This window comes from Hyalella azteca, unplaced genomic scaffold (genome assembly GCF_000764305.2).
Source record: "Hyalella azteca isolate HAZT.00-mixed unplaced genomic scaffold, Hazt_2.0.2 contig11907, whole genome shotgun sequence".
Lineage (NCBI taxonomy): Eukaryota > Metazoa > Arthropoda > Malacostraca > Amphipoda > Hyalellidae > Hyalella > Hyalella azteca.
Genome location: NW_025941883.1, coordinates 83,106 through 109,178, shown reverse-complemented (window position 1 = coordinate 109,178; position 26,073 = coordinate 83,106). Strand labels below are relative to the sequence as shown.

The 26,073-nt window shown below is 39.4% G+C and overlaps 1 protein-coding gene across 3 annotated transcripts; it reads right to left on the bottom strand.

Moving 5' to 3' along the window:
* Positions 1–895: 895 nt before the first annotated feature.
* On the bottom strand, positions 896–25,348 carry LOC108677461 (proline dehydrogenase 1, mitochondrial). Of its 3 annotated transcripts, XM_018165682.2 has the most exons (10): positions 25,045–25,348; positions 16,303–16,511; positions 10,862–11,043; positions 8,557–8,621; positions 7,555–7,673; positions 5,277–5,526; positions 4,774–5,016; positions 4,184–4,324; positions 3,567–3,711; positions 2,755–3,019 (listed from the first exon to the last, which is right to left on the bottom strand). In XM_018165682.2, the coding sequence occupies exons 1-10, from the start codon at positions 25,339–25,341 to the stop codon at positions 2,793–2,795; spliced, it is 1,878 nt and encodes a 625-aa protein (XP_018021171.2). In that variant the 5' UTR covers positions 25,342–25,348; the 3' UTR covers positions 2,755–2,792. The 3 variants fall into 3 exon arrangements, with proteins under 3 accessions (XP_047739020.1, XP_047739021.1, XP_018021171.2); XM_047883064.1 differs by lacking the exons at positions 16,303–16,511; positions 25,045–25,348 and adding an exon at positions 896–2,733 and having other exon boundaries at positions 2,808–3,019; positions 10,862–11,035; XM_047883065.1 differs by lacking the exons at positions 16,303–16,511; positions 25,045–25,348 and adding an exon at positions 896–2,741 and having other exon boundaries at positions 2,816–3,019; positions 10,862–11,035.
* Between the last annotated feature and the right edge of the window lie 725 nt (positions 25,349–26,073).

The window sequence follows — 26,073 nt, the reverse complement described above, 5'->3', positions numbered from 1 at the left end:
TAAAGTAAAATCGCAGTTAAAAAGTAACATCGCAATTAACAACCGGCACGTGCAGAAACGTTTTTTATGAAGATGTAGTGAATTTTCTTGACGTTTTTTGCCTTGAATTCCAGGAAAAATATAATGCCAATTTTCAATGCTTCATTGTTGAATTGAGACATCAAGAGTTTGTTACCGATACGTAACTTAATATACATAACTTAACATGTATTAATATACATAACTTAACATAACTTGATAACATGACGTCAAAGGAAGTGACGTACGAATTCACTAATTCTAAGCCCGAGAAAGTATGAGCTTTCGGTAATGGAAATTAAGTCCAAAAAATACGTAATTTCGAGTTGAGTCCTCGACACAAAGTCCTACAAACATTCACAGAAGTGAACGGCATAAAAAATATTTACAGTATTCACATGCGGGCCGTAAGTTGTGACGTGACCGCGAAAAAGCTGCCGGGGCTCCATGCAGCTGGCGCTGTGTGGAGTCTCATTTCCTAGAGGGTCTAGGAAATATTCTCGTTATACGTCATCAAAAAATATAAATTTTAACATTAGATTGATTAAACGGTACATTATAAGAGAACCTTAGTCCGATCTTTCATTTAACTTCAGCTGAAAATAAATGATTTCCGATATAAAAAAACATGCATCAAGTTGCATGCCATATTACAGAATTCTTCAATCGAGGCAAGGTTTTCTTTAATACAGGGTGATTCACGGAAACTTCCCGATTTGAAAACTCAATAAAAAGAACTAGTGAAGAGATCTTTAAAATATGAATTTTAGTGAAAAAGACATTACCTGAATTTTTCTATCATTCAGTTTTAAGATGACATCGGACAAATGACAGCCCGCATTGTCAATGCATTCAGTTGGTCGATTTTTAAAGTTCCGTTCAACTCGCTGAAGCATATTGACGGGCATGTTGGCGATGGCTTGATGTATGTTGTTCTTCGTATAAGGTTTGTCCTTGGACTGTCATTGTTAACAATTGTCTCTTGCATTCACACTTCCACTTGCCCTAAATGTGTTCACTCAAGTAACAAACGATATTCGATCAGGAACCCGACCTGGGAGACGAATACGGACACAGAGGCTCCATCGGCATACAGAAACACGGATGTTTTTGAAAAAGTTTTAAACATTTTCTACATCATTAAAATCACCACCATCACTTATAGTAGCGATAATGTAACGACCATTAAGAAATTACACCTCGAAAGTAAACGCACGCTGCTCACTTGTCCAATGCATAGTGGCAAGTGACTAAGCGGGACACAAAACTCATGACCTTGCATTTCATACGAAATACTCATACTGCATGCGCGAAATACAAAACAGGAAATTTGCGTGAATCACTCTGTACCAACAGAACAAGAACATGGCAGGCGTCGCAGATTAACAAGAAATTTTCTTTTTTCCTTTAGTCTTTTGGGTCAAGTAAATCTTACATCCAATGCATGAAAATAATAGCAAATAAAGTATCTGATGTTCACACGGGCCCAATATTCAAGACTGCCAGACTCATCAAGCGAGGTGTCGGAGATGCTTGCTGTCCAACAGGCGAAACCAACATAAATACGGCTGACACAAAAACTGTGGTGCGATCGGTCGTGCGCCGAGAGCGGCGAACTCTCGGCGACTTTTTGTAGACTTTTTTGCCAAGAGTTTCTTTAGCCTTAACGAATCACAACCGAAGATCCCAGTAACCTAATCAAAGCCATGATTTCTAAGTCTAGTTTGATTGAGTTGCCATTGTCGTTAAACTAACCCGTCTCTTCTTGAGTATAACAAACAATCGTGTAAACTATGGAGTCAGAACAACATTAAGAACATTTACAACGCACAGGACATTAGCAATGAAGGGTGTTAAGTCACATTCTTTCCTCTTCCTGTCTTACATCACAACGAACATTCGAGCCATGGAATGGGAGATCATAAGCCTACAAATGGCAAGAAGGAACCTCTCCAGGGCTAATGACAGTTAAATGATGCGTCGTATAACACAAAGTGAAAGACCAAGCAATGAATCGTACCTATATTCCGATAAACTTTTTTTTCAACATCATCATCAAGAAACGGAGTGCGATCAGTCATTTCACTCGGAAGCAAAGTATGCAAAGACACTTAAATTTAGATCCCTGATTACAATTAGCAGAAGACAGACTAAATAACAGCGCCAGCATCATCATAACGGGCAGTTGACATAATAAAATTGGCTCTCAAGCATGATACGCTGAGGCCCTCCTAGCCTGACGCGGACTGCACTCGACTTGTGGACTGGGCAGCACAAGTCCAATATACATGGAATATCCACATGAATCATATTGTATCGCTGCAAGTTCTACTGAAAGTACTCTAATGTTCCCGTCAGCGCAAATAGAAGTACGTATTAGCCTCTAGCCTGCACGTCGAGAGATTCTAATTAATTATCCACTCCTTGACTATTTGCGCGCCTATAGGCACGTATTTGCCTCTAGTCAGCACGTCGGGAGACTCTAATTAACTAATTATTCACTCCTTGACTATTTGTGCCCCTATAGGGATACGTATTTGCCTTTAGCCAGCACGTCGGCAGGTTCTAATTAATAACTAATTATTCACTCCTTGGCTATTTGTGCCACTATAGGCACGTATCTACGTGCCTATAGCACGTCGGGAGGTTCTCTCTAGCCAGAACCTCTAGCCAGCACGCCGGGAGGTTCTAATTAATTATTCATTCCTTGACTATTTGCGCGCCTATAGGCATGTATTTGCCAGCACGTCGGGAGGTTCTAATTAATTATTTATTCACTCCTTGGCTATTTGCGCGCCTATAGGCACGTATTTGCCTTCAGGCCTGTAGACAAACTTGCCGGTCCTGAGCCTGCGGATGAGTTCCTTCCAGAGCATCGAGCGCTCCTTCTGCAGCTTGGACATGAGGCTCGAGTTCTCGGTGGCTCTCCGTGAGAGGTAAGGCAGCACTTCGTTCACGGGGCCGTACGGAACATATTTGTACACGGAGTAGCCCGACTGACCTGCACAATAAAAATTATCGTCAGTTCCAATAGAATTAAAATGTCTTTAAAGAAGAATTCAGATAGTAAAGAAGAATTTCGTTGTTCCAAGAAGATCCTTCTCGCTATCTTAAGATAAAGTATGGACTGAAAAGCTACAATTGAGTGAAATCAAAGGATATTTGATTTGGACACCAGACGAAGACGATTTTGACACCTCGAGTTTCACTCGCAATGCACTAGAAAGGCAATATAAAATAACAGCAACATCGCAAAGTAAAAGAGGCGGTAGAGGCAACATTGCAATGCACTAGTGAGGGCGGTAGAGGCAACTAGTGCACTAGTGAGGGTAGAGGCAACATCACACTGCACTAGTGAGTGTAGAGGCAACATCACAATGCACTAGTGAGGGCGGTAGAGGCAACATCACACTGCACTAGTGAAGGCGGTAGAGGCAACATCTCTAGTGAGGCCATAATGCACTAGTGAGGCCGTAATGCACTAGTGAGGCCATAAGGCACTAGTGAGGCCATAATGCACTAGTGAGGGCGTAGGGACAACATCGCACCCAGGGGCAGGGAGATGTGGTCGCACATGCCCAGCAGTTGGCCGAAGCAGATGAGGCGGTCCTCAGGCTGCACGCCGAACTGCTTCATGTTGCGTATGGTGAAGCGCACCGTGTCTTCGTTGTGTGATGCCACCATGATCGCGATCTGCAAAAGTAATTTGTAGTAATGCATCCCTTAATTAATTGATAGTAGTAATTTATAGTAATACAGTATACAGTCGATCAATAGTAATACATTGATAATAATACAAGAGCAAACAAATTTGGGTCAGTAACTAGAATCTGGCTTAGAAAATCTAGAAAAACAAAAGAAGCCACTTTAGTTCTCAAGCTTTAATCCATTAATGACACATTCTTAAATCGGCCTCGCTGTGCAAATGTCGCAATTTTATAATTTTTTAGGTTTATATAGAGACAAATAGAGACGTCAAATACCAATTTAACGTCAAATATAGAGACGTCCAATACCCTTGCATTGGCTTAGGTCTTCCGTCGTCTCTACTTTGTTAGAATATTTAATTGAACTCAGAGGCCGTCATGATTTTCACTTTGATACAACGAGCGGGTGACAACGTACTGGTTAACGCCACCTTGGTTGAGGGAGGCAGTCTGGTTACCTTCGTAGGACATCCATCCTCTTTGTTTTTCTTTATCTTCTGCAAGGCCTCAAGAAGACATCGGTGGTACATCTCTGAGGTGGCGTCGAAGCTCGGGTTTATGGGATCCTCGTAGCCAAGTGCTTCTGCCCGTAGCCGCTCCTGTACAATAACAGAGACATTAAAAATCTAACAAATTCATCGAGTTTATTCAGTGATATCCTAAGTGACGATTCGTCGAATAGTGCCCAACACACACCAAGGTTTGCAGCTCTGTACACTTCAAATATCAAAATAGGAGTCGTATAGCAGGAATATCGCTAGAGTCAACGAAGAGTTTTACTCCTAGCAGAAGAGATTGTCTTAACCCTTTGCTTGTTATACCAAATTTAAGATCTCCTCAATACTAAGTCAGTAATGAAATTATTACATAGGAATAGCAGCAACCTCCTGGTCAGCTCCAATCTCCGATATTATTCATTACGCATTCAAAAAAGAAATAATTAATCAAAAAAAGCAGCAAACTTTTGACCCGCTCCTTTCACCGATAACTATGATTAGGAATTCACAAATTCAATAATTAATCAAGAAGAGCAGAAAGAACATTTGACCTGCTCCATGTATGCGCCGCGCACGAGTTTGCAGCCGAAGAAGAATTTCTGTCTGTAACACTGCTCGAGGTCGAGTACGAGGTCGTTGTAGGTGTTCTTCAGGTAGCACTGATACGTGTTGAACACGATAGCCTTCTCTGTGTTGTATTTCTTCATGAGTTCCATCGTGAGGCGGGAGATGGCGGGCTGGAAGTAGGTTTGCTCAGCGTCCACCATCACTCGCACGTCGCGTTCCTGTGCGTACTAAACACAAATTTTTATTCAGAAATGCATATTTACTTCCCTATGCACTCATAATGTCAATTATAGAGTCAAATATAAATGTCCCCCACGCGTATTTTTCTGCGTAGTAATTCATCTTTTTGCGAGATTTTTGTTGAAATGAAACAGAATAATGTCACAATATAGGGAAAATGAATTAACATAATAATTAACAAATTAATTAAAATTAATAAACTGCTTTAATGAATAAATTATTTAAATCACACGGATAGAATATTCACCTGGAAAATAGTATGTAACCTTCTCATCATGTTCTTGAACATTTCCTCCTCCTCTTTGGTGAGCGTGGAGATGAGAGGTTCCATCTTGCCCGTGACCAGGTTGGGCACCCTGAAGACGTCCTGTAGCAACATGTTGGTGTCGATGAGACCAGACCACGAGAAGAGGTGGATCAGACCTTTCTTGTCGTACGTCATGTTGTCGAGCCACTTCTGCACCGCCTCGTTGTCCACAGGCCCGATCGCTTCCTGTCTGAAACAACAAACAAGGCTTGCGCTCAATGTTGTGTTACAGACATAGGTCAAAAATGTGATACTATTTATAGTTAAACGTCAATAACGATCGATTAAAAGTTTCGATGAAGGACACCGACTTGTCGAAAGTATTCGACTACCTGAAAAGTGACAGACTGAGGATACATCAACTCTAAAAAATATCATTCCCCACGACACCTTCATCAGTAAGGATAAACGCTCAACAACAACCGCCAAGAAGAAAAAAGATAACTTATTTTTCACTGCAGTGAGTGACAGAGAGCGCATTTTCTCGTCGACGAAAACGTGAAGTCACGGAAGGACAGACAGACGGACATGGCGAGCACAGCACATAGTGCATTTATTCCATAAATGAGAAAATGCGCTAAAAACACTCCTCATTCAAACAACTCACACTCCCCCCAGACGCCATAGCAAGGCAGCACCGGTTATTCCATAGCTCCAAAATACTCGCACTAAGTCCCTAACTTACAACCTGTAGAAATAAATACTCAGCTGACCATGCTGCCCCCGGACGGCAGTTGTTTTCATCACGTTTGGGTGTAGCTGGCCCACAAAAAACACGCGCAAATCCAATACACCACCACGCTGACGGACATACGCGACTCACCGAGTGACTTACAGTAAAGATGAGACCGAAAACCCAGTACGAAATGAACCAACTAGCCCCCCACCTTCCTCCGAGGCTCGAGTGACTCACTCACCGCCTTCACCTTCATCATCATCAATATGCACCAACATTATCCCCTTTTTTCATCATATCATCTGAGAAAATACAAAAGAAATAAATAATAAAATTATGAAAACAGCGAAAACGCAAGTAAATAGTAAGAGCAGGAATAATTTTTTGTTAATTGTGCTCAATAAATGAAAATAATATAAATAAAGAGCCACCACCCTCTCATCGCCCACCCGCTTAAACCATCCAGGGTTACGGTTACCGACCCCCTCCCCAACCCCAATTAAACCCCTGTCACCTATAAACCACCCAATCGTGCGCAATGCGTCATTTTCATATCCTACTGCCTTTTTATTTCTCCTTTCTCTTTCTGGCTACTCTGAGCCCCTTCTTAATTCTCTTCCACACTTTCCTAGTGGCACCGCAACAACAACAACAACAATAAGCTCGGTCACACACGCAGCTGAGGAACTGGAAAAAATCAAGAAGAGTGAAGCAGACACCAAAAGCAGCTTCAGGGCCATCACCAGCTACAAAAGCTCCTGATATATTAAGTGTCGTTCAATTCGGTAGGCAGACATCTCTCGGAGCTCGCCAATCGCACGAGCTCGAAATATGGAGGCGACAGTGTATAAGCTGTCATCGATTGAGGCGGTAGCCGAGCTACAACAGCAGTCGCGACGCTCTGTTTCCCGAAGGTCATGCTCCAGTAAAACACAATTTCTTGAGAAATTGACCTCGTGGTTTACCTCGTGGTAAATATTCCTCAACAAAGTGGCTTGTATGGAACACAGTGCGCTCAAGACGACACAACAAGCGAGCGCAATCACACGACGACCACGGCGATGTATGGCAAAGATTCGCCTCTCATGCCTTGCTGTTCTACGATGCTGTAAACCACATGACCTCAGAAGCTCGGTTGAGGAGCTTTAAATTGAACGAGGGATTCATTACTGCATTGACCTACCAAATAGAACCTCGGGGTAAACATTTCAATATCATTCAAAAAATTTAGTCTAAAAGATTATCAAACCCTTCGTAGGGGCGAGGGCAAAAACGTTTAGTTTACCTGCTCTGGCTTCAAACTTCTACAACTAATTTCTTAGCTACGTAATAACAATAAATAAAAAACAAAAACTCGAAGGATTATATGACGCAAAATGAATTGGGAGGAATTGGAGAAAACACGTCACACTGATTTTTGAAGTTACATTCATACACACAATACTCTGAGGGACAGAGAAAATTCTCATGCACACAAGCATGTACTAGTCTATACTTAAGCTGTTAAGTATGGTAGAAAAATATTATTTTAACATTACATACTTGAATCGCGCCTTGAAGACATCCGAGCTGATGTCTGAAGATATGACGGCACCTCCACAGGTTCCCGTCACCTTGTGGAAGTACTGGCGAGTGCGCGCTATTGTCTCAGACAGCTGCATCTGTGCGAGCGCCACGGGCGTGAGAGCAACAGGTAGAAAACAAGTCAAACAACATGGTAAAATACGGAGAAAAATAAGGGAAAAGATAAAGAAACACAAATAAATATTGAGGGTAGACAAGTGAGATAATTTACGAAGGGTGGAAGGAAGACAGAAGGCAAGAAAAAAGGAATAAAGATCGAAACATTAGAGAAAGGATGTAAAGCAGATGGCAGATGATGAAGCATTAAAAGAAAGCCAAAGAGAAACAGAGGAAACCAGAAGAGAAATAGAGAAATAGCTGTAGTTAAACACAGATATTACATAAATTATTTCTGAAGAAATTTACAAGTAGGTATTTAAAAATAAATCGATAAAGAATTCGTAAGGTACAACAGCTGAGCAGAATCAATGAATGAATAAAAAGATTTTCCTAGAGCACCGACCGGAAATGCATGTTGAATTCTCCCAGACACTGCATGGTAATTTAGGCACACAATTCTGGGTTCAGGCGAATAGCCTGGAGCTCGGTCAACAGTAGAAGGATCGATGCCAGATCGATGACTTGTTTTACTGACCACAACGGCTAGCTAATGCGATCGAAGACTAGCGTGATCTGTACCTAGCCTCGACTCAAATCATTGCTGCGTTGATTCTCGAAAAAATACTGAATCCGTTTACATTAGGGCTTTAAGATGAAGATTTGTTTCGTAATTTCGTTGGTAATTTAGTTGTACAAAGTAAGTATACGATTAACAGTTGACAGTAAATTCAAATCACGCAGTGATTAATTAACTTAACTTGAATAATGTTCAATCAGCTGCAAGTAATTTAATATCGACTGAAGAAGAGTACTAAGAGAAAATTCCATTACAGTAATAAATTAATTTATTTTCAAACTTACGAGGAGCTGAGGCCGACCGAGGGCCGTCATCTTGATGGCGGCGAAGCCAGTGCCGTAGGTGGCGTCTGTGAGATAAAAAAAATTTCAGTTTGTCTCCAAATTATACCTGAAACACAACGATTTTTACGTAAGTGATCTTCATAATATCTGTATTTATTAATTTAGTACAATTAATCACGATAAATGTGAAGATTAAGTATCACCATTACTCTGAATTAGTAGAATGTTCAAATTCGAGCTCCATCTATAATCAATACTACTCATTTCTGATAACTATTCCAAATAAAGAATTTTTCTGTTGGTAGCAGAATAGCATGATTATTTATTACCATCTACACAAACACATCGTTAATTTCACAATTAAAAACGAATAATATAATATCAGTGCGAATCTGTAAATACAGCGAAGAATACATCCACTAAGCTCAATTAGCAGGAGCGCTCCTCTGACTTGGTAGCGGGATTTCATTTTAATGCAAACTGTGATCAAGTGAATTTACCGTAAAACTAACTTGGTGAAAGTAAATCATTCATTTACACAAGAAAAAAAATGATTAAATAACTCATTTGGCAGCAAATGATACAGGGACAGAGACCGGCATATATAGGGGACGGTTGGGATAATGGAAGGCACGGTTGGGATCATGGAATAAGCCAGTCCGCGGCACAAAAACTCAGGGACGGACGCTTTCCGGTTCAAACGCGTTCGAAGCGACTAGCTCAGTCCTGACGCCGGCCAGCATATCTTGATCAGCCTCAACGACACAGACTTGACGCAATTTCCAAGGAAAATAACTCAATAGTACAACATTACAAATGCAGCGGAAAGTCTTGTTTATTTAAAGATTGTTGATACGAATTCTTTGATTAAATTCGTCTGTTGAAGGTTGTTGAATTAAATTCGTTGGTTTTCAACAACTTAATGGTACCATGAAAATATTAACAACACAATATGAGCACTGAAATAACTCGTGACACAACGATTAGCATAGTGAATGCAGGTGTCACTTTGTTTGACAAAAATCGATTTAAACTCCATCCTTAGGGACGGTTACATGCGACCTTTTGGAACTTTTAATTAACGCTTGGGCCAGACAGTTTAAAGGCAACCTTGAGCGAAGAAATCTGACCGCGTGTGTACTGGAAAATGTCCACTCGATAATTGATGAAGAGCTAAGGGTGAAGTATGGCTGGGAAGGAATTTGCGCAGGGTTAGGCAGGTAAAATCCACAGAAGGCAGCAAAGGTCGTCGCGCTAATGAGTACGTATGCCAAATCGAGTGCATTTCTTGTGCTGCACAATATGCGTCTAATATACCTACTCCGAACCCTATACCAGGATCATACACATCAGTTGTTGAAAGAAGAGGCACGGCGCTAAATTGAAGGCTAAGCGTGAGCTGCAATTGAATGACGAGCGTGGGTGAGAGGAATAACAATGAGCAACATGGAGACAATGCAGTTCTCTTGGGCCCTACTATATCAAGAATAGTTATGAGCTCTGTACATCAATCGGCCAATCACTGGCGGTTTTTCAAGCTGAATCCACCAATCACAAGCGAGAACACGGCCGCTACGTGTACTTTAGCCGCTACGTATACTTAGAGCGTGGTCAGCCCCATCGAATAGCATTTAAGAATCAGTCCCCACTTTGGGCTTCTTATCTCATCATTAAATTGAGGGCGTTATTTCGAACAACTTGCGATTTACACGATAGGAGCATCGATGGGCTGAATGATTCCCGATGAGGCAACTATACGAGACCCCGCACAGCGCTCTGTATTTCTAATGACAACACACGGGTCAAAGCACACAGGATTTTGCGGATATGATCGCACTTGCGTGATAGGAAACTATGAGTTCAGAAGCACTGACGTCATGATCTATTACGACATGCACTACAAAAAAGTGAATAATCATAAATAATCGGGGATTTCAGCGCGCAAAGACTTGAATTACACAACGCAACTGACCTACGAACCCACACCCATTTTTTGCAGTTGGGTGAGACGGTGCATGAACAAACTACATTAATTTCATTTGGGTGAGATGATGCATAAACCTACACGCATTAACTGCATGAGTGTTCAGTGAGATGAGCTATAAACAAAAACTCTTTACTTTGTGTTGGGTGAGAAAGCAGGTAAATAACTCACCAGACACGGCGTCTATGCAGTTAATGTAAACTCTTTACTTTGTGTTGGGTGAGAAAGCAGGTAAATAACTCACCCGACACGGCGTCTATGCAGTTAATGTAAAACCCTTCACTTTGTGTTGGGCGAGAAAGCAGGAAGATAGCAACTCACCAGACACGGCGTCTATGCAGTTAATGAAGGTCTCCATGTTTTTCTCGCACTGGGCTTCGTTGACATAGAAGTAGGTGCGGGCGCCGGACACCTTGAGACGGCGGTCGGCGAACTCGCGCTGCGGTGTGTACTTCTCCATCTGGGGCGGCTTGACCGACGCAGACGCCTCAGTTGCACACGAGCTGTCATGAATAGAATAGAATAGTATAGAATAGAATAGAATAAAAGAGAATAGAATAGAAGAGAATAGAATAGAATAGATGTGTCGGGCACTGAAGAAATAGGCTCATGGCCTGTTGCCGATTCTTGAATTTATCGTTACTTGATTCACAAGGGATCCGGTCTTTGGAACCCGATCTTTGCATAACTGACGATTGATTGAGATAGCTGCTGGACTTATTGCCTGGTCCGTAATTTGCTAGGCATTGAAAACGCGTCCAGCATCAACATGCATTCATTGTACATCAACATGAACTGTATAACGTATGAAATTATGTTTCCAACACTACGCGTCCAGCATCAACAAGCATTCACTGTGCATCAACATGAACGGTAGGTATAACGTATAAAATTATGTTTCCAGCATTATCACAGATTTAAAAGAAGCTTAATGAATTTTTGGTTTTCCTAAGCATCTTATTTTATTGTATTTTGTGTATCTAATTTCAATACCGATTGCGGAAGAGCATTCAAGCATTAAAAATTTCATACAAATACGGTGCATAACACTTGAAAACTAAATACAATTAGTCGAGATATACACAAAGATATACAGCAGTGAGATGCAAATAGAAGCAATTCCAAAATAAAAAAATTGCCACTTGTTCACTAGTTAGGCTATGCGAACTTTAGGTTCAGTGCGACACTAGAAGGCTCTTCTTGTTTGTATAATTTGAAACAACATAAACTATAACATAATAAACCGGTATCAGAGAGGAGTATTCTTCAATCCACATAATTTTCAACTCATTTAATGTATCTAACACGTTTCAGTCAAAATATATTAAACGTGTAGAATAGCAACATTTTCCATGCAACAATAAATGGGACAGAAAATCCAACCCTCTTCCTGTTACCTGTATGATATTTTCACATCCAAAACGATAGTCTACGTACTGGCATCAACAAATAATTAGTGGAGGGGATGCTCCCATTATCCAAAATAATATTACATAAAATTTGGAAAATTTTTATCGAAATAAAGAAATCCAGGTCGCTGCTTCTGCAGCGGCCCGTTAACGCATTTCTTCGGTAAGAAATTACTTGCTTTGAAACAAGGCTGGAGGAAAGGGTCTGATAGGCCTATGTCATATACCTATGTTCAATGCACCAACTGCTAACAGCGACGTTAAGTGCAGTCAATATTTAAATTTCTTCCAGTATCCAAATTATTGCAAGTTTGAAGCATAAACGTGGTGTGGACACTACCTTATACCCGTATTCTGTAGCCTTCATTGATCAAATCAATGCGGCAGCGGCCGCTCAACATCTGCTCAATATAATTTTTCATATCGAAAGAAATAAAGATAATTCCCGGGTACAGCACCTCGATATTGACCGCAATGTAAATGGAGAAGCTGAAAGTTAACTGTTCCAATAATCATCACGAAGAAGGCATAGTAACTAACGATGTTAGATTTTTTTAACTTTCACGAATTTTTTTACCTTGCCACTCACTCTCTACAATAAGCAAAGAATAGGGGAAAATATCGCCCAGTACACGATAAATCATCCACTTAATTGTTTCTCTTTGCTCAGCTCACAAACGAGACATTTGTATGCTAGAAAATCATATTTGAACAGAAAATAATAAATAAAAACGTTTTTACGAAACAATCATCCGCAAGAGCGATATTCATTTTCGCTGATAATATGTCCCTACTTTACACTTCATTGCACATGCTATCAATTTCGTGGAAAAAAATGCTAACAGCATCCTCGATTCGATGGACTGACACAATAAACGAGTAACGGACAAGCGTACACCGATAATAGAATCATCGAGAAACAAATAATAAATAGAAAAACAGTATTAAAACAAGGAACAATAGCGAAGGGAAGATTGTGCAGCGTGAGCAAAAAAAGATCCACACGACTGTGAGGTGAACTCATTCTATCAAGATCGTGTAACCATTCCTCCGACGTGCCCTATAAACCACATTAGTTTAGAGTTCTAATGACACGGACATCGAAGTGAATGCCACGTACTTTACTTTTAATTTAAAAACAGTAGAAAAAAATTGTGTAATGCGCTACAGAAGCTCGGCTCATCGTTTAACCTGCCTAAAAGAACAAGTATTATTGCAACTTTTGTGAACCACAAGGGCTTTAAAACAAGGTCGTAAAATCATTGAGGTATCACAAAGTAGAACTAATTCCTTCCTTTTTAAATGTTTAAATGCTGGATTGTATTTGCGCTCATGCCTTCAAAAGTGTGTTGACAATCAATCATGTTCTCTGATATGAATTACCTGACGTTGAAAGCCGATTGATTAAAATTAAATATCTGAATAAAAGCTACATACAATTATACGTAAAACAAAAATAAATACATAAATGCCATCGACAATGAGCTATAGGCAAGTATTACTATTGGAGCCTATTACACTTTATTGTGTATAAAAAATATATTTAATGTATAACTACAATACTTGAATTATTTCAGCAACTGCTCAGTTAATAAAGCGTCGACTTTTTTAACTATCTCGTGTTAAATGTCTTTTGATGTTAGTACCAGAATCGCGGTACGTTATTCATGTAATAATTGTGGCTTTAAATACTAATGGCGAAAGCAAAAAATTCGAAGAGAAGGGAAACATCACGCAAACGTGCGTTGTGAGTCTGTCGCAAAAGAATCAATATCCAGCAGGTCAGTTCGACCAGTTCTAAGATGGTCAGATGAATCTGATCAGCATACAGTGCATACAAATTTCTCTGTTAAATTTGAAAAATTCAAAATAATATGCGAAATTTTATAAAATGCGAAAATGTTAAATTTAATTGAGGATTGACCTAAATTGATTGACTAGGTTTCCGATGTTCCAATAAATAAAAACACAAATCTACTACAATGCGATAAAACGTAAAATCACTTCCGACGCATGCAGTATTGTATTTGGAAGTTGAAAGGCTAACTTATTCAACAGATGAATACTAAAGGCACTGACAACAAATTAAGATCAACAATGAATACGGCGTTATCGACATACCCCACCAGGGGCTGTGGGGCGCCCGGCTTCCCGCCTTCGTCACTAGCTTGTGACATCAGAGACCTGCACAGACATCACCCCAGGGCCTATACTTTAAAAAGTTAAAAGATCGTAAGTTCATCAGCCAATCATTGACGACCTTTCAAGCAAAATCCACCAATCATAGACAAGAAAATAGAGCGAAAGTACCTGCGTTCACGTAACGAATTTTGAAGGTATGGCCCCAGATCTTCAACACTCCCGGTAGTATGCGTGTATAATTCCCCCAGCAGAAATAATCACCCGTAAACTGCTGAGTTATCGCAATTCTTCCGAGTATTCGTTTCTGGAACAATCGCTATAATCTACGTTCCAAAAATGCACGCCAACCCAAGTGCTTGAAACCTTGAAACATCAAATCTAAATTCCTCAAACGCGTGAGAATTTCAGCTCCTAAGAAAACTCAAACCAAAGTTTCTAAAACCAATGCAAATGTAAGAGATCCTAGAACGAATGCGGGTAAAGATTCTGAAGTGTCCGACAATCTCCGTAATTTCATGATCGATGTGGTGAACGGTCGTCACATCGATCGTCATTAATCAATCTATGCGATCGAGATTCCATTTATTGAAATCAAGTGAATTAAAATCGATAGCATGTGAGAATAGATGAGACTCACAATGGAGTCAACAGTTTGACATTACTTCAGAGATAACTTGAACACTGCTTAGTGTTATAAATCTTAGTGATCATTGAGAGCGACCCAAAATATTTAACCAACCTAATTTTCACCGGCCAGTCACGCGAGTTGGTGGATTTACAACACTTCAAATTGTATTTTTTTTTCAAATTTCGTTTTCCATTATTGAAACAACGCGAAAGAGACCTGAAGAATGCCACTGCATGTATTGCGATGATTTAATTACTGCCCACCTACGGTTTAAAAAGTCGCTGCTAGTAAACAACAGTCTTGTGGGTGAAAGTAATGCTAAAGAACAGAGAAGGAAACAGCCAGCACAGCGGCTCGCTCAGTAGCATACAAAGTTATTTACCAACTTATCTTAAATTTCATGCAAACTTTGCTTGGTAAAGACTTCAAATAAAGTTATCGGGAAACGTTTTTTAATAAAATTTAATTTCCGTAATTTTTGCAATTGCAATAAATATAGGTTTTTCACTTTTCACAATAGCAAAGAAGTCAGCAGCACAAATCCAATAAAAATGTGGCACAGAAAGTGAGCATTTTTTATCAGGTCTAGACAAAAAACAACGGAGGATCATTAATGTTTGTATTAAGTCGGCAGAAGATTAATGAAAAAGATGAGACAACACACTTAAGATATTAGCCGTAGAATAGGAAAAATAGTTATTTCGTTGAGCTTATTTATTAGTGCTGACATATGACTACGGTTTAGGTGAACTCAATAAGCATCTCTTGGCAAGGGAAACACATCGTGTGCCGCGGCGATCGCAGCTCGCTATTCCCTGCACGGAACGGCGCAAGCAGAACGCGCGTGTCAATATCGAGTCAATTGAGGAACGCAGGGAAATTAAGGTGAAGAATTCACGTGCTGAGTTGCGCGTTTCGGATACGAATTCCTGCAACCTACAAATTATTTTTGTTGTGTGCAATCCAATATTTTTTACCTCATTTCGCTTCAGGAGGTTACAATCGCGGGATAGGAATAATACATTTGCAAGCGGTAAATTTTGTTTTCATTGAGCGTGATAACTGTTCCTCTTGACCTCCTTCTCAAGACCATCGAAAAACTCTAATACTGATTCAAACTTAAAAATATGGTCTATGGTTTTACGAAATTATCATAATATGATTGTGCAACTCTATTGAAGAAGCAAAACTTGTACCCATTCCTGGCGCGTATTTGATTTAAGGAAATTTACGGAGATTGATGGTGTAGATTCTAGCCGAGTGAGAAAACTTCATTCTGGACAAATACTAATCAATAGTGATCATGTTCGACAAATGAATATAAAAAAGTAGAATTTCGCAGCTCGAAACACTGTCTCAAAAGAGAAATTGTAAAGTATCTCTACACGCTCCGATTTTGAAGCAAAAGTTGAAAATTTTTGCATTAGAGTTTAAATTCAAACTCGATACTACCATAATCTATATCTTTAAAGACGTAAAAATAAAATCTGCATCTAGAATTTTGAGGTGCAACCTGAAGATTCCATCTCTAGTGAAATTTTGAAGTAACCCAAATAACCAAATACAAATGTAGTTACACTCACTGCATCTCCCGCTCTGTGGCGGTCTCAGCGCTGATGTCCTCTTCGACCGAGTAGTCGAGGATGGACTTGACGCCGAACGAGCGGAGTTTTTCCAGCGTAGGCTGGATACGCAGCTGGTCTTCACCCGCCACGAAATGTCCGTAGAAAGTCCCTTTCATGACGAGTGCAAAGAGCGACTTGCCAAGCACCTTCTGGCCTAGCTTCATCAGCTGCACCAACACAGTGTAAAATTAATCATCACACGATTTGATAAGCATCCATTTCATTAATTTAGGATTGTTGGTTTACATAATTATTTTAAAGAACATTAATGCATTGAGTTAAGACTAACCTTTCGATCTATAAAGCATTATTAAGATCAATTGATTGCATGAGTAGTAAATTAACGAAGCAAAATAAAACACCAAAAAAATTCACCATGTTCCATAATAAAAATTTAGCATACCAGTCCAACATATACAATATTCAATGAAAAAATGCGATGATTCAAGTAATATAAAAAACATCTAAATTTATCCAGCAGACATCAAAACATATATTTGAAAAGAAATCACATTTAAATCTATACATTGGCTATCAATTTCCGGCTGATAACAATTAGAAGTGACAAGGTTTTATGCAGATAAGGTTTCCGTGAAATTTATGCCAGGATTAAGAATCCTCTATCAGAAGCATCGTAAGTAAAAGCTTAAATTTAAATCATTTTCGGATACAGGATCAGTTCGGCGTAAAGGCGTACGGCCTTCACGATATATAAAGATAAATCCAAAACTGAGGTTTTAATCTCTACCATGAAAATTCAGTCGTCCATTTGATTGCACTAAAAGGTAGTCAGTTTTTAAATTACGATGGAGTTAGTTTATGATACGGTTCAATGCAAATACGTTTTATTTTATTTTCATTTACTCGAAAGTTGTTGATTTGAAAATGCTAGAAGTTCCATTTTCAACTTCTATGTGAATTGTTCAATACAGTAACTCCAATTCAAGTAATAAGTAAGCGTGATTCACATAAAATATATCTTTCCCGTACGCTACAAAAAATTGCGCTGTCATGGCTTCTGAGGATACAATATCCCAAAGTAAGGTAAAAATGAGCCGTATCGATTCAGAGGTAACAAGAGACAGCCGTAAATGGCTTCTGATGTAAAACAAAATATAACTTAACAAGTCTAGTGAATTTGTCCATAGCGTCTGAAAATTCGACAAATAAATGATTTCATTCGTTTTTTTCCATACGTTAATAGAACAAAGACGTAATGTCAGCGTAAAATAGATACCGTATTAAGTTTAAAACGATTTTGACAATTTATACAAAAATAGATCATATGAAGTATAACTCGCATATGTGATGAGATTTTATCTCTCAGATTGAGATGAATTAGCACAAGTGATACTGCGTCCCCGGCACGAACGCAAATGAAATAATAAGGCATTTTTCTCACGAAAAAGCTCAAATAAAGTGATAACATAACAAACTTAATAAAATGCTGACTGATGTAGCAACCGCATCCTACGCACGCACGACGCCAATTTTACTGTATATTTTACGATATTAAAGTCGCAATGAAGCCTCGCGACGTGGCCACTTGGCACCGCCGTTCATGGCATTATGACGCGCGTGTACACGATGACGTCATGACGTGGTTTTGTCTAAAATAACCCGCGGCAAGACAGGCGCCTGCCAGCTGTGTGTACTGGATGCATCCACAATTACGCTTTGAAGTAAAATCAAGCGCAGGATATATGCACGAGTTTCTACATGCTTACAATAAGAAAAACAATCGAGTGCAGCCAACATCTGATAGTGGAACTTTTGGCTCTTTCATAAGTTATCATGTCTCTGACTAAATTCTATTAGATGCTTTAGCAACTCTGAAAGCGAGCTAAAACAGCGTCCAACGTTGGTATAATAAATATTGTAAAAAAATCAAGTTTGGTACAAAAATTATCCCAGGGTAACAACTGAATAGCCTATCACAATACCGAGACTTGATAGCATTCATGTGCTTTCTCACAGGAAAAGGAACATAATTCTAACTATTAATAACGTCATGTTTAGCTTCCATTTAAAACTGAACGAGTTCGCAACGAAACAAAACACTGGACGCAAGAACAATTCCGCATGGACGAGCTTTACAAAAATGACGCATAAAAAACGTTCTCGCCTTTTGAGTGTGCGGCCATGGCAAGACTTCAAAGCTTTAAAATTATCCAGGGAACAAATCAGCGCGAAATCCGATGAAGCAATTATTTAGATTATTATTTATTTATTCTTGCGCAATGAAGTGTATGGCTTCTCATTCTGTGTCTTAAAAAATTATGATTCAATAATGAGTTCGATCTTATTTTTGGGCACGAGATAAACTTTGCATGTGATGTGTGCCACATCTTCGAAAAAACAACTGCTTAAACTTTGCTTGGAGTTTACTGATCATTTCTTCAATAAAACTTTTTATCCATATAACTATCATCTGCGCAAATATTGTCTTACAATAAATTTATGCTTATAATTTTCGGTTGGAAATACGAAGTAGGACGATTATAAAAGCACTTACGTGTAGCGCACTTCTATAATGAGGTGCATCGTCGATGCTTCCGTATTTTTGTGTATGGAGTTGCCAGCCACGTGCGCGAGGTCATCTATGCATGAATTTGTGCCTGAAGTGCCTATACCTTCAAGGTCATCATGGTGATGATTTTTTAGGAATAAGGGGATTCATACGATTCAAACTTACCAAAATTCGTCATGCACGAACCAAATCCCAATTTAGTACTATGGGCTTGTAATTTCAAAACTACTGATGTGAAGAATCTTCAATTAAACGAAACGCATAAATGAAGATCCAATTTTTACGAGGAGCAATTGGGCAGAGAGATAAACTCGTTTTAAATGATACTAAATCAAATAACATGCACTCTTCAACGTAATGGTACAGTTGAGCATTATAAAACAAATTTTTTGTATAAGCAAAACGATATTTGGCTATTCACACAAACAAATTCCAGCACGAAAAAACGCTCGAGTGGAATGCATTGTGCCCAGAAGTGCACCTTGGTTAGCATTATCTCCCGGCTCCGTGAATGTCCTCCCAGCACTGAAGAAAATAACAGAAGGTTTTTGGGCGGCTGCTGAAAGGCCAAGGCTCGGCATATGCCAGTTACTCCATTTTCATGAAGGATATAATAATTATAAGTCCTCCCAGTGCCTGGGGCGGGATAATCGACTGCAGCCTTGCGCACTGCAGCTGCATGGGTGTATATACCCTGCGAGCAGGCAATGTGGACGGCGCTCTAAAAATACTTGTACATCAAGCCTGTTCTCAGTTTGTTACTATTGTAATTGGATAATTCATCAAATTATATCTTATAGACTTTAAATTGACGATTGGATTTACGGCCAGCGTCCTGACGCTTTGGTCTTGGTCTTGATGCCAGAACATTTTGACGGATAATTCGATCGGTCCTCGTGTGTATGGTGGTGTCGAATTGGCTAGGCAAGAGATACTTTTTTTAAACACATGCATTAACAAACTAAAAACTTTGACGACAGTATATGAGTTAAAATATCAATAAAAATATACTGACAAATCTGAAAAGTTCCTTTTATAGTAGTTTCGATTGGTACATTTCGAATGTCGATCGTTTTACAAACGTAGCATGGTAACACCAAGTGAGATTAAGACATTCCATGCGCAATTTATCGACCAATTCCATCAATGATGGGTTAAGAAACGCATATCAAAGTCTGAGATCATTTCAAGATTCATTTACGAAATGAATTTGTTCTGAAAATCTGTTCAAAAAAAAGTACAAAGATTTTCCAAGAAATATCTACATGAATTGAAGTTACTATAACGAGGAAATAGCATTTGAGAACTTTCCACAGAAGAGAAGCTCAAATGTAACCACGCATAATATCAGGAGGGTTTCAAATATGACAGCTGAAATATAAGCGGAAATTCTTGCCTACTAGATTTCTAAAATTTTCGAAAGCAACGCAATCGGAAACTGTTTCTTAAATCCTATAGTTTATATACTTGCTCAAATAGGAAGAAGAGTGCGCGCATTGCATTGCGTATCAATTAACGTCAAAACTGCAGAGACCAGCACCCACAGACATTAGGTCAAGGCTTTAAATAATTGTTACTCTTAAATCCAACAAAAACTGTCGCACGTAGCATCATGTATTAGAAGACGTAGTCATCGTAAGAGCCGTCATTATCTATAGGCGTGGAGAATTAATTCAACAATAATAATCTCTAACTTCATACATAATACTTTAGAATATTTATCAAATGGCATCTCAATCGTATGAATATACTTGAACTAGCTACATGAGAACAAAACATTGCTCACTGCTCAAGGCGCGAATGATCGCCCGGGAGATGAATTGATCACTGTCGACTTGGAAAGTAACGCTATATGTGCTCCTTAATACAGGAGTGGCATTGTAGAGAAATACGGCATTATTACGGTGAATGGCGCTTCTCGAGATCGAAAAATTCGAAGAATATTATCGGCAGGCACATAATAAACTAGGCACCTGATAAAATAATGACACTAACGACTTGATAAATACGCGAGCACAATTAATTAAGAACAGGAGTTTCGTCATAAGGCTAGGACGAGCAGCGCCTCACGGACCCCGGCAGGTCAGTTTACCGTCATTCTGAAATTACAAGCTGGGCAGGTTGGTGGCGAAGAATAAATGACATCCTGCCAGACGGCAGACATAAGAACAATAAACTTAGGGTGAATGTTGTCTCCGAGTCAAATGCAGTTTCCTAGGACAAAGTGCTGTTCAAATTGAAAAAAAAAAAGTTCGGCTTTAAGAGAAGAAAACACTCGGATTTTTGGTCCAGCTTTAATTAACGTTTCAAATAAGATGCGTTTAAAAATTACTTTTTAAAGACAACACTTCTAAAGAGGCCAGTGTCTCCTATGTTACATATGTAAAATTATTTTTATTGGATATTTAAATATTAAAAAACATTTTCACACTTTTTTAATACTAAAAAAATTAATTTTCTAAGTTATTTATTCTGTCAATTGATTCAAGAACGGTCTCCGACTTTACGCAAGTGCACAAAATTTCAGCTCGATTGGACATGCAGAAGTGTGTTAAATATCGATTATAAGATTTGTAGCAGACATTCGATAACAAACAACAAGAAGTGAAGTTGAAGAGAAGTGTTGTAATTATAATTAAAAGCCCAGCATAGCATTCTGGACGGATGGATGGGCAGGCGCAGGGCCAGGCACTGAGAAGGTTCGGACAATGACAGCTTTAGGTTCGCGGTGGTTTCCTAACTACCTGAACGCTCCAACCTCTGAACCTCTGAACATGTTTACCTCCAGCTCAATGATATTGGCTTCAGAATAAACGCGTTTATTGCCTGCCCAGGGATACGCTTTGTAGCACTAAATAAATTTTGATACGATAAGCCTTATTTTTGTGTACGCTCCAAATAACGATTAGGTATACCGTACTGATTAAATTAAAAACGAATCGGTTACTGAAGGAAGTTTTTTTTAATAGAATAGAATAGTAGTGTCGGCACTGGAGAAATAGGCCCATGGCCTGTTGCCGATTCTTGTACTTTTCGTGACTGATCCGGCCTTTGGAACCCGATCTTTCCATAACAGACTTATTGCCTGGTCCTTATTGCTGGACTTATTGCCTGGTCCGTAAGTATTGGTATTGCAATAAAATATTTAATAATGCATATTGCTGGACTTATTGCCTGGTCCGTAAGTATTGGTATTTGTAATGCAATAAAATATTTCATATTTCATAAAAATCTCAACATTTTCGCACTGAACTAGGTTTTGCGACTGTCACGTTGCCGAATGAATAGGAACGCGGCGCCCACGAGACAGTAAAGGGTCCAGCAGGCAACGTGGCGGCGGTCGCTTGAAGACTTGACTAACAATACGCACGCCTGCACTGCCTCGACGCTGGAGCGCACGTTCAAGCAAGGAACCATTGTTTCGGGAGGGCCGTATCCGTGATACGACGGTCAAGCAACCTGACACAACTGTGTCATATACATTAAAAATTGAGCTGAGACTCGACATTTTATGCTCTGTACTCAACATATGTTAGCACATATTATTAATGGCATCGTAACATGTAGAAATAACATCGTTACTGGTAGTTATTTTGGTTGTTCATGTCTTATCAATACCAGCTAAGGCAATGTAGAGGCGATAAATATCAATAGACCTTAACTGCATTCATAAAGGAATTCAATCACTAGCATACTATATTCTTTATACTATATAGCATAATTTATTAAATCCTACCTTAAATCCATTACATTAAAGCGCAAGTAAAAATGTGTTAATCGAATCAGTTAACGAATACACAATGCGAATTGAACTCACTACCAGTAGAATGAAATTATTCTTTGGTAGAAACGAAGAATGTAATGGAATGTTACAACTAATGTCTGGCTATTTCTATCTAAGACGTGTTATTGTTATATTGAAATGGATGCTTCCTCCAGCCAGAGTATGTCCAGTAAAGAATGAAAAAAATATAACTCAGTAGGTACCTACTCACTGCATTAAGTGACAGAGAGCGCATTTTCTCGTCGACGAAATCGTGAAGTCACGGACGGACAGACAGACGGACGGACAGACAGACGGACGGACGGACGGACGGACAGACGGACGGACGGACGGACAGACGGACATGGCGAGCACAATAGTGCATTTTTTTCATAAATGAGAAAATGCGCTAATAAGGCATCGCAAACAGAAATTGACCCGACAGTAATTTTTTATTGCGAAATTAAGATGGTAGAGATTCTAAATTTTAACGCAGCTATCTAAAATTTTAACGCAAAAAATCTACGGCGTTTTCCAGACAAAGTCAAGTGTAACATTTTGACTTATGATCAGTGCTGAATTTATGTTGTATTCGTATAAGAGTATTCCTACTTAACGAAGGTTTGGCAAGAAATGTACATCGAGGGTCTGTGCCTCGTTGTTGAAGAAACTATAATTATGCGACACTCGTCACTATTTAATTTTTGAGAGCAATTTGAAAGCAAGTAGTTACGCGAATCAGATGTCAAATTTATCTACAAAACCTTACGAACGCCTTGTTGCGTCACCATCAAGAACCTATATAAAGAATGAATAAACTATATGAACGAGAAAATATAAGGATACGTTCTGAAGATTCCAAGTTAGGGCCAGAAACTCCGTTCCTCGACGTCAACTAGTTACAAGCCTACCAGGTAAATACAGGTATAATACCAGGTGATTCACGGAAACTTCCTGTTTTGTATTTTGCGCTAAGCAGCCAGATGTAGGTAAAGGGTGGGGAGTATTTCATATGAAAGGCAAGGTCATGAAGTTTTGTGTCCTGCCTAGTTAGTTGCCACTGTGCTTTGGACAAGTGAGCAGCGTGCGTTTGCTGTCGACGGTACTTTTCTAATGGCCGTTACATTATTGCTACTCAACGAGCATTCCGTACTATTTGTCCGAAATTCTCGTATACGCTCAAATGCGTACTTTTCCGATGTCATCTTTAGAACTCGCACAAAAATTCAGGTAATGTCTTATTCAATGAAATTTATATTGTGAAGATATTTTTACTAGTTTTTTTTTTTATTGAGCATTCAAATCAGGGAGTTTGCGTGAATGACCCTGTATTAACGAAAGCTATGGAAAGATCAATTAACATGATAATTATATGATCGACGGTCAATTCTCGCGCCTTCACACACGACAGCTCATGCACTGATTAGGAAAACTTGCAGCATCGAATAGAAAAATTTTTTTTTAATTATAACTGTTATTGATGCATACAATATTCGCAAAATGACTATACTCAACTATTCTTGTTTAATAAAATCCATTTTTAACACAATTAATAGTTCTCTTGGTCTTGAGAACCTATTAAGGCATAAGTTCCATTTTCCTTACACAGATGCTCTCAAAATGACAACGTGGATAAGCTACCATCAAATAAATTTAGTCATGTTAATAAAATATATATTCTTAGAAGCTACAAACGTAGCATGAATTCCAATCCTGGCTTTCACATATACTTTAATTACTTAATGCTTAACTATTATTATTGTTGCGATATTAGTTAAACGACTGCATCTGGATGGAACTTTCAGACATTGACAGCCGGAAATTTGCATATGATCCACCGAGGCACCGACTTAAAAAGCCCCGTCCACACGTTCAAACTTATCGTCAGTCTTGCATGAAGCCAAAGGTCTCGCCCGTCCTTCTTTTTCAGGTTTGTCAAACCTCAAACTCCGCACACCCGTCACGCCAAACTTTGAGCGTCCACACGCTCCGTCTTGTCGTCAAACCTGGCATGACATGCAAGACTGACGATAAGTTTGAGCGTGTGGACGGGGCTTTAGGCGACTAACTTCGTCGCGATGGTTAGCGCCACTTAGCAGACGACTTGACCAACGTTCCTAACATGTAGCAGATGGCATATGAAGTCAGCCTACGCATACGTTTCAACCTTAATATTAGAAAATTTCTTCGATGCTTTGTAAAAATATTTACCTACACTTAGTGACTAAGGCTACACAAATTCAACAAGTAGATTTAAACTAACCTAAGTAAGAAATACATCAACGGCACGGCCAAATTCTCGGCTTTAATCAAATCCTCGGCAAATGTCTGCAAACTCTAAAAAAGAAGTAATCTAAACAAGGATTAGAAAATGCCATGCAACGATCTCAGAAATCAAATTGCCCACCTGCATATTATTATCAACAATTGCTTTGACACTGCATAGTCGGAATACTATCAGTGCTCTGAGAAGCTCATAGTTGCTTTTGCTGCGAAATGCTTTTTCATGGTCACAGAATGTAAGATCCAGCTCATCCTTCTCTGGATTTTTGGGATATTTACTAGTGGTAGTGGTGGCCTGATGAGGCTCGCTACCCACAAGCGTGGCAGGAGTCGATTTGCATCGTACTTCTGAGACTCTGACAGACGGCCTCAACGAACGAGATACGGCAGACGGCAACCGACCACTCATCACAGATGCCATTAGTGAACTGATTCGACGGACGGAATATACTCAGACCCGGGAGCCAAAGCGACGGCGCGTGGCTCTAGTTCTTGGCAAAACTCGGCCAAACATGTGACGTCACACGAAAGACGACTGGTGATTGGCTGCTTGTGGAGGTGTGTGGAAGACTCCCAAGATACATTGCGCGCAATTTTGACCTTTCAAACATGATGACATACGGGTCTTTTTCAATGCAACGTGAGAAAGTCGTCCTATTGATCACAATGTTAGGTATGCGTTTGTTTGACCGGTTAAGTCCAGTTTTTGCAGCGATTTAAGTATTTTTATGACAACCTTCCTTATATGATCAAGATTATTTTTTCAGCGAAATTCAGACACCGTGGTCGAGCTTCCTCAGGTTTGTTATGGGTTAAAAAGCAAGAGGGTATCAATATCGGAAGAAGGACTTCCCGACGAAATTGGCAAGCAGAAATTCATTGCGAGCCTGCACGACACAAGGCAAGCGGGCCTTGGGGCTTTTCTGGTTTTGAATCATTTTCTCGCTCAACCTTGGGCGAGGATGCGGAGTTTATTTATATGTATGTAGCAAAGACGTATTTGGTTTAACTTGCGCCTGTGCCCACCACGTATTAGGCCATCATACTTCATGAAGTAAAGGTAAAAACATTTTTCATTTTGCATAGTCGGGAACTACACGAGGAGTCCTAATTTTAACTCTTTATCGATAAGATTTTATTTAGTATGAAGTGA

Excerpts from the sequence above, each read along its gene's own strand:
- LOC108677461 (XM_018165682.2), bottom strand. The coding sequence starts at position 25,341 with ATGGCATCTGTGATGAGTGGTCGGTTGCCGTCTGCCGTATCTCGTTCG. Across the intron at positions 8,622-10,861 it reads CTGCATAGACGCCGTGTCTG|ACGCCACCTACGGCACTGGC; the intron begins GTGAGTTGCTAT and ends TTTATCTCACAG. Across the intron at positions 3,712-4,183 it reads AGGATGGATGTCCTACGAAG|ATCGCGATCATGGTGGCATC; the intron begins GTAACCAGACTG and ends TTACTTTTGCAG.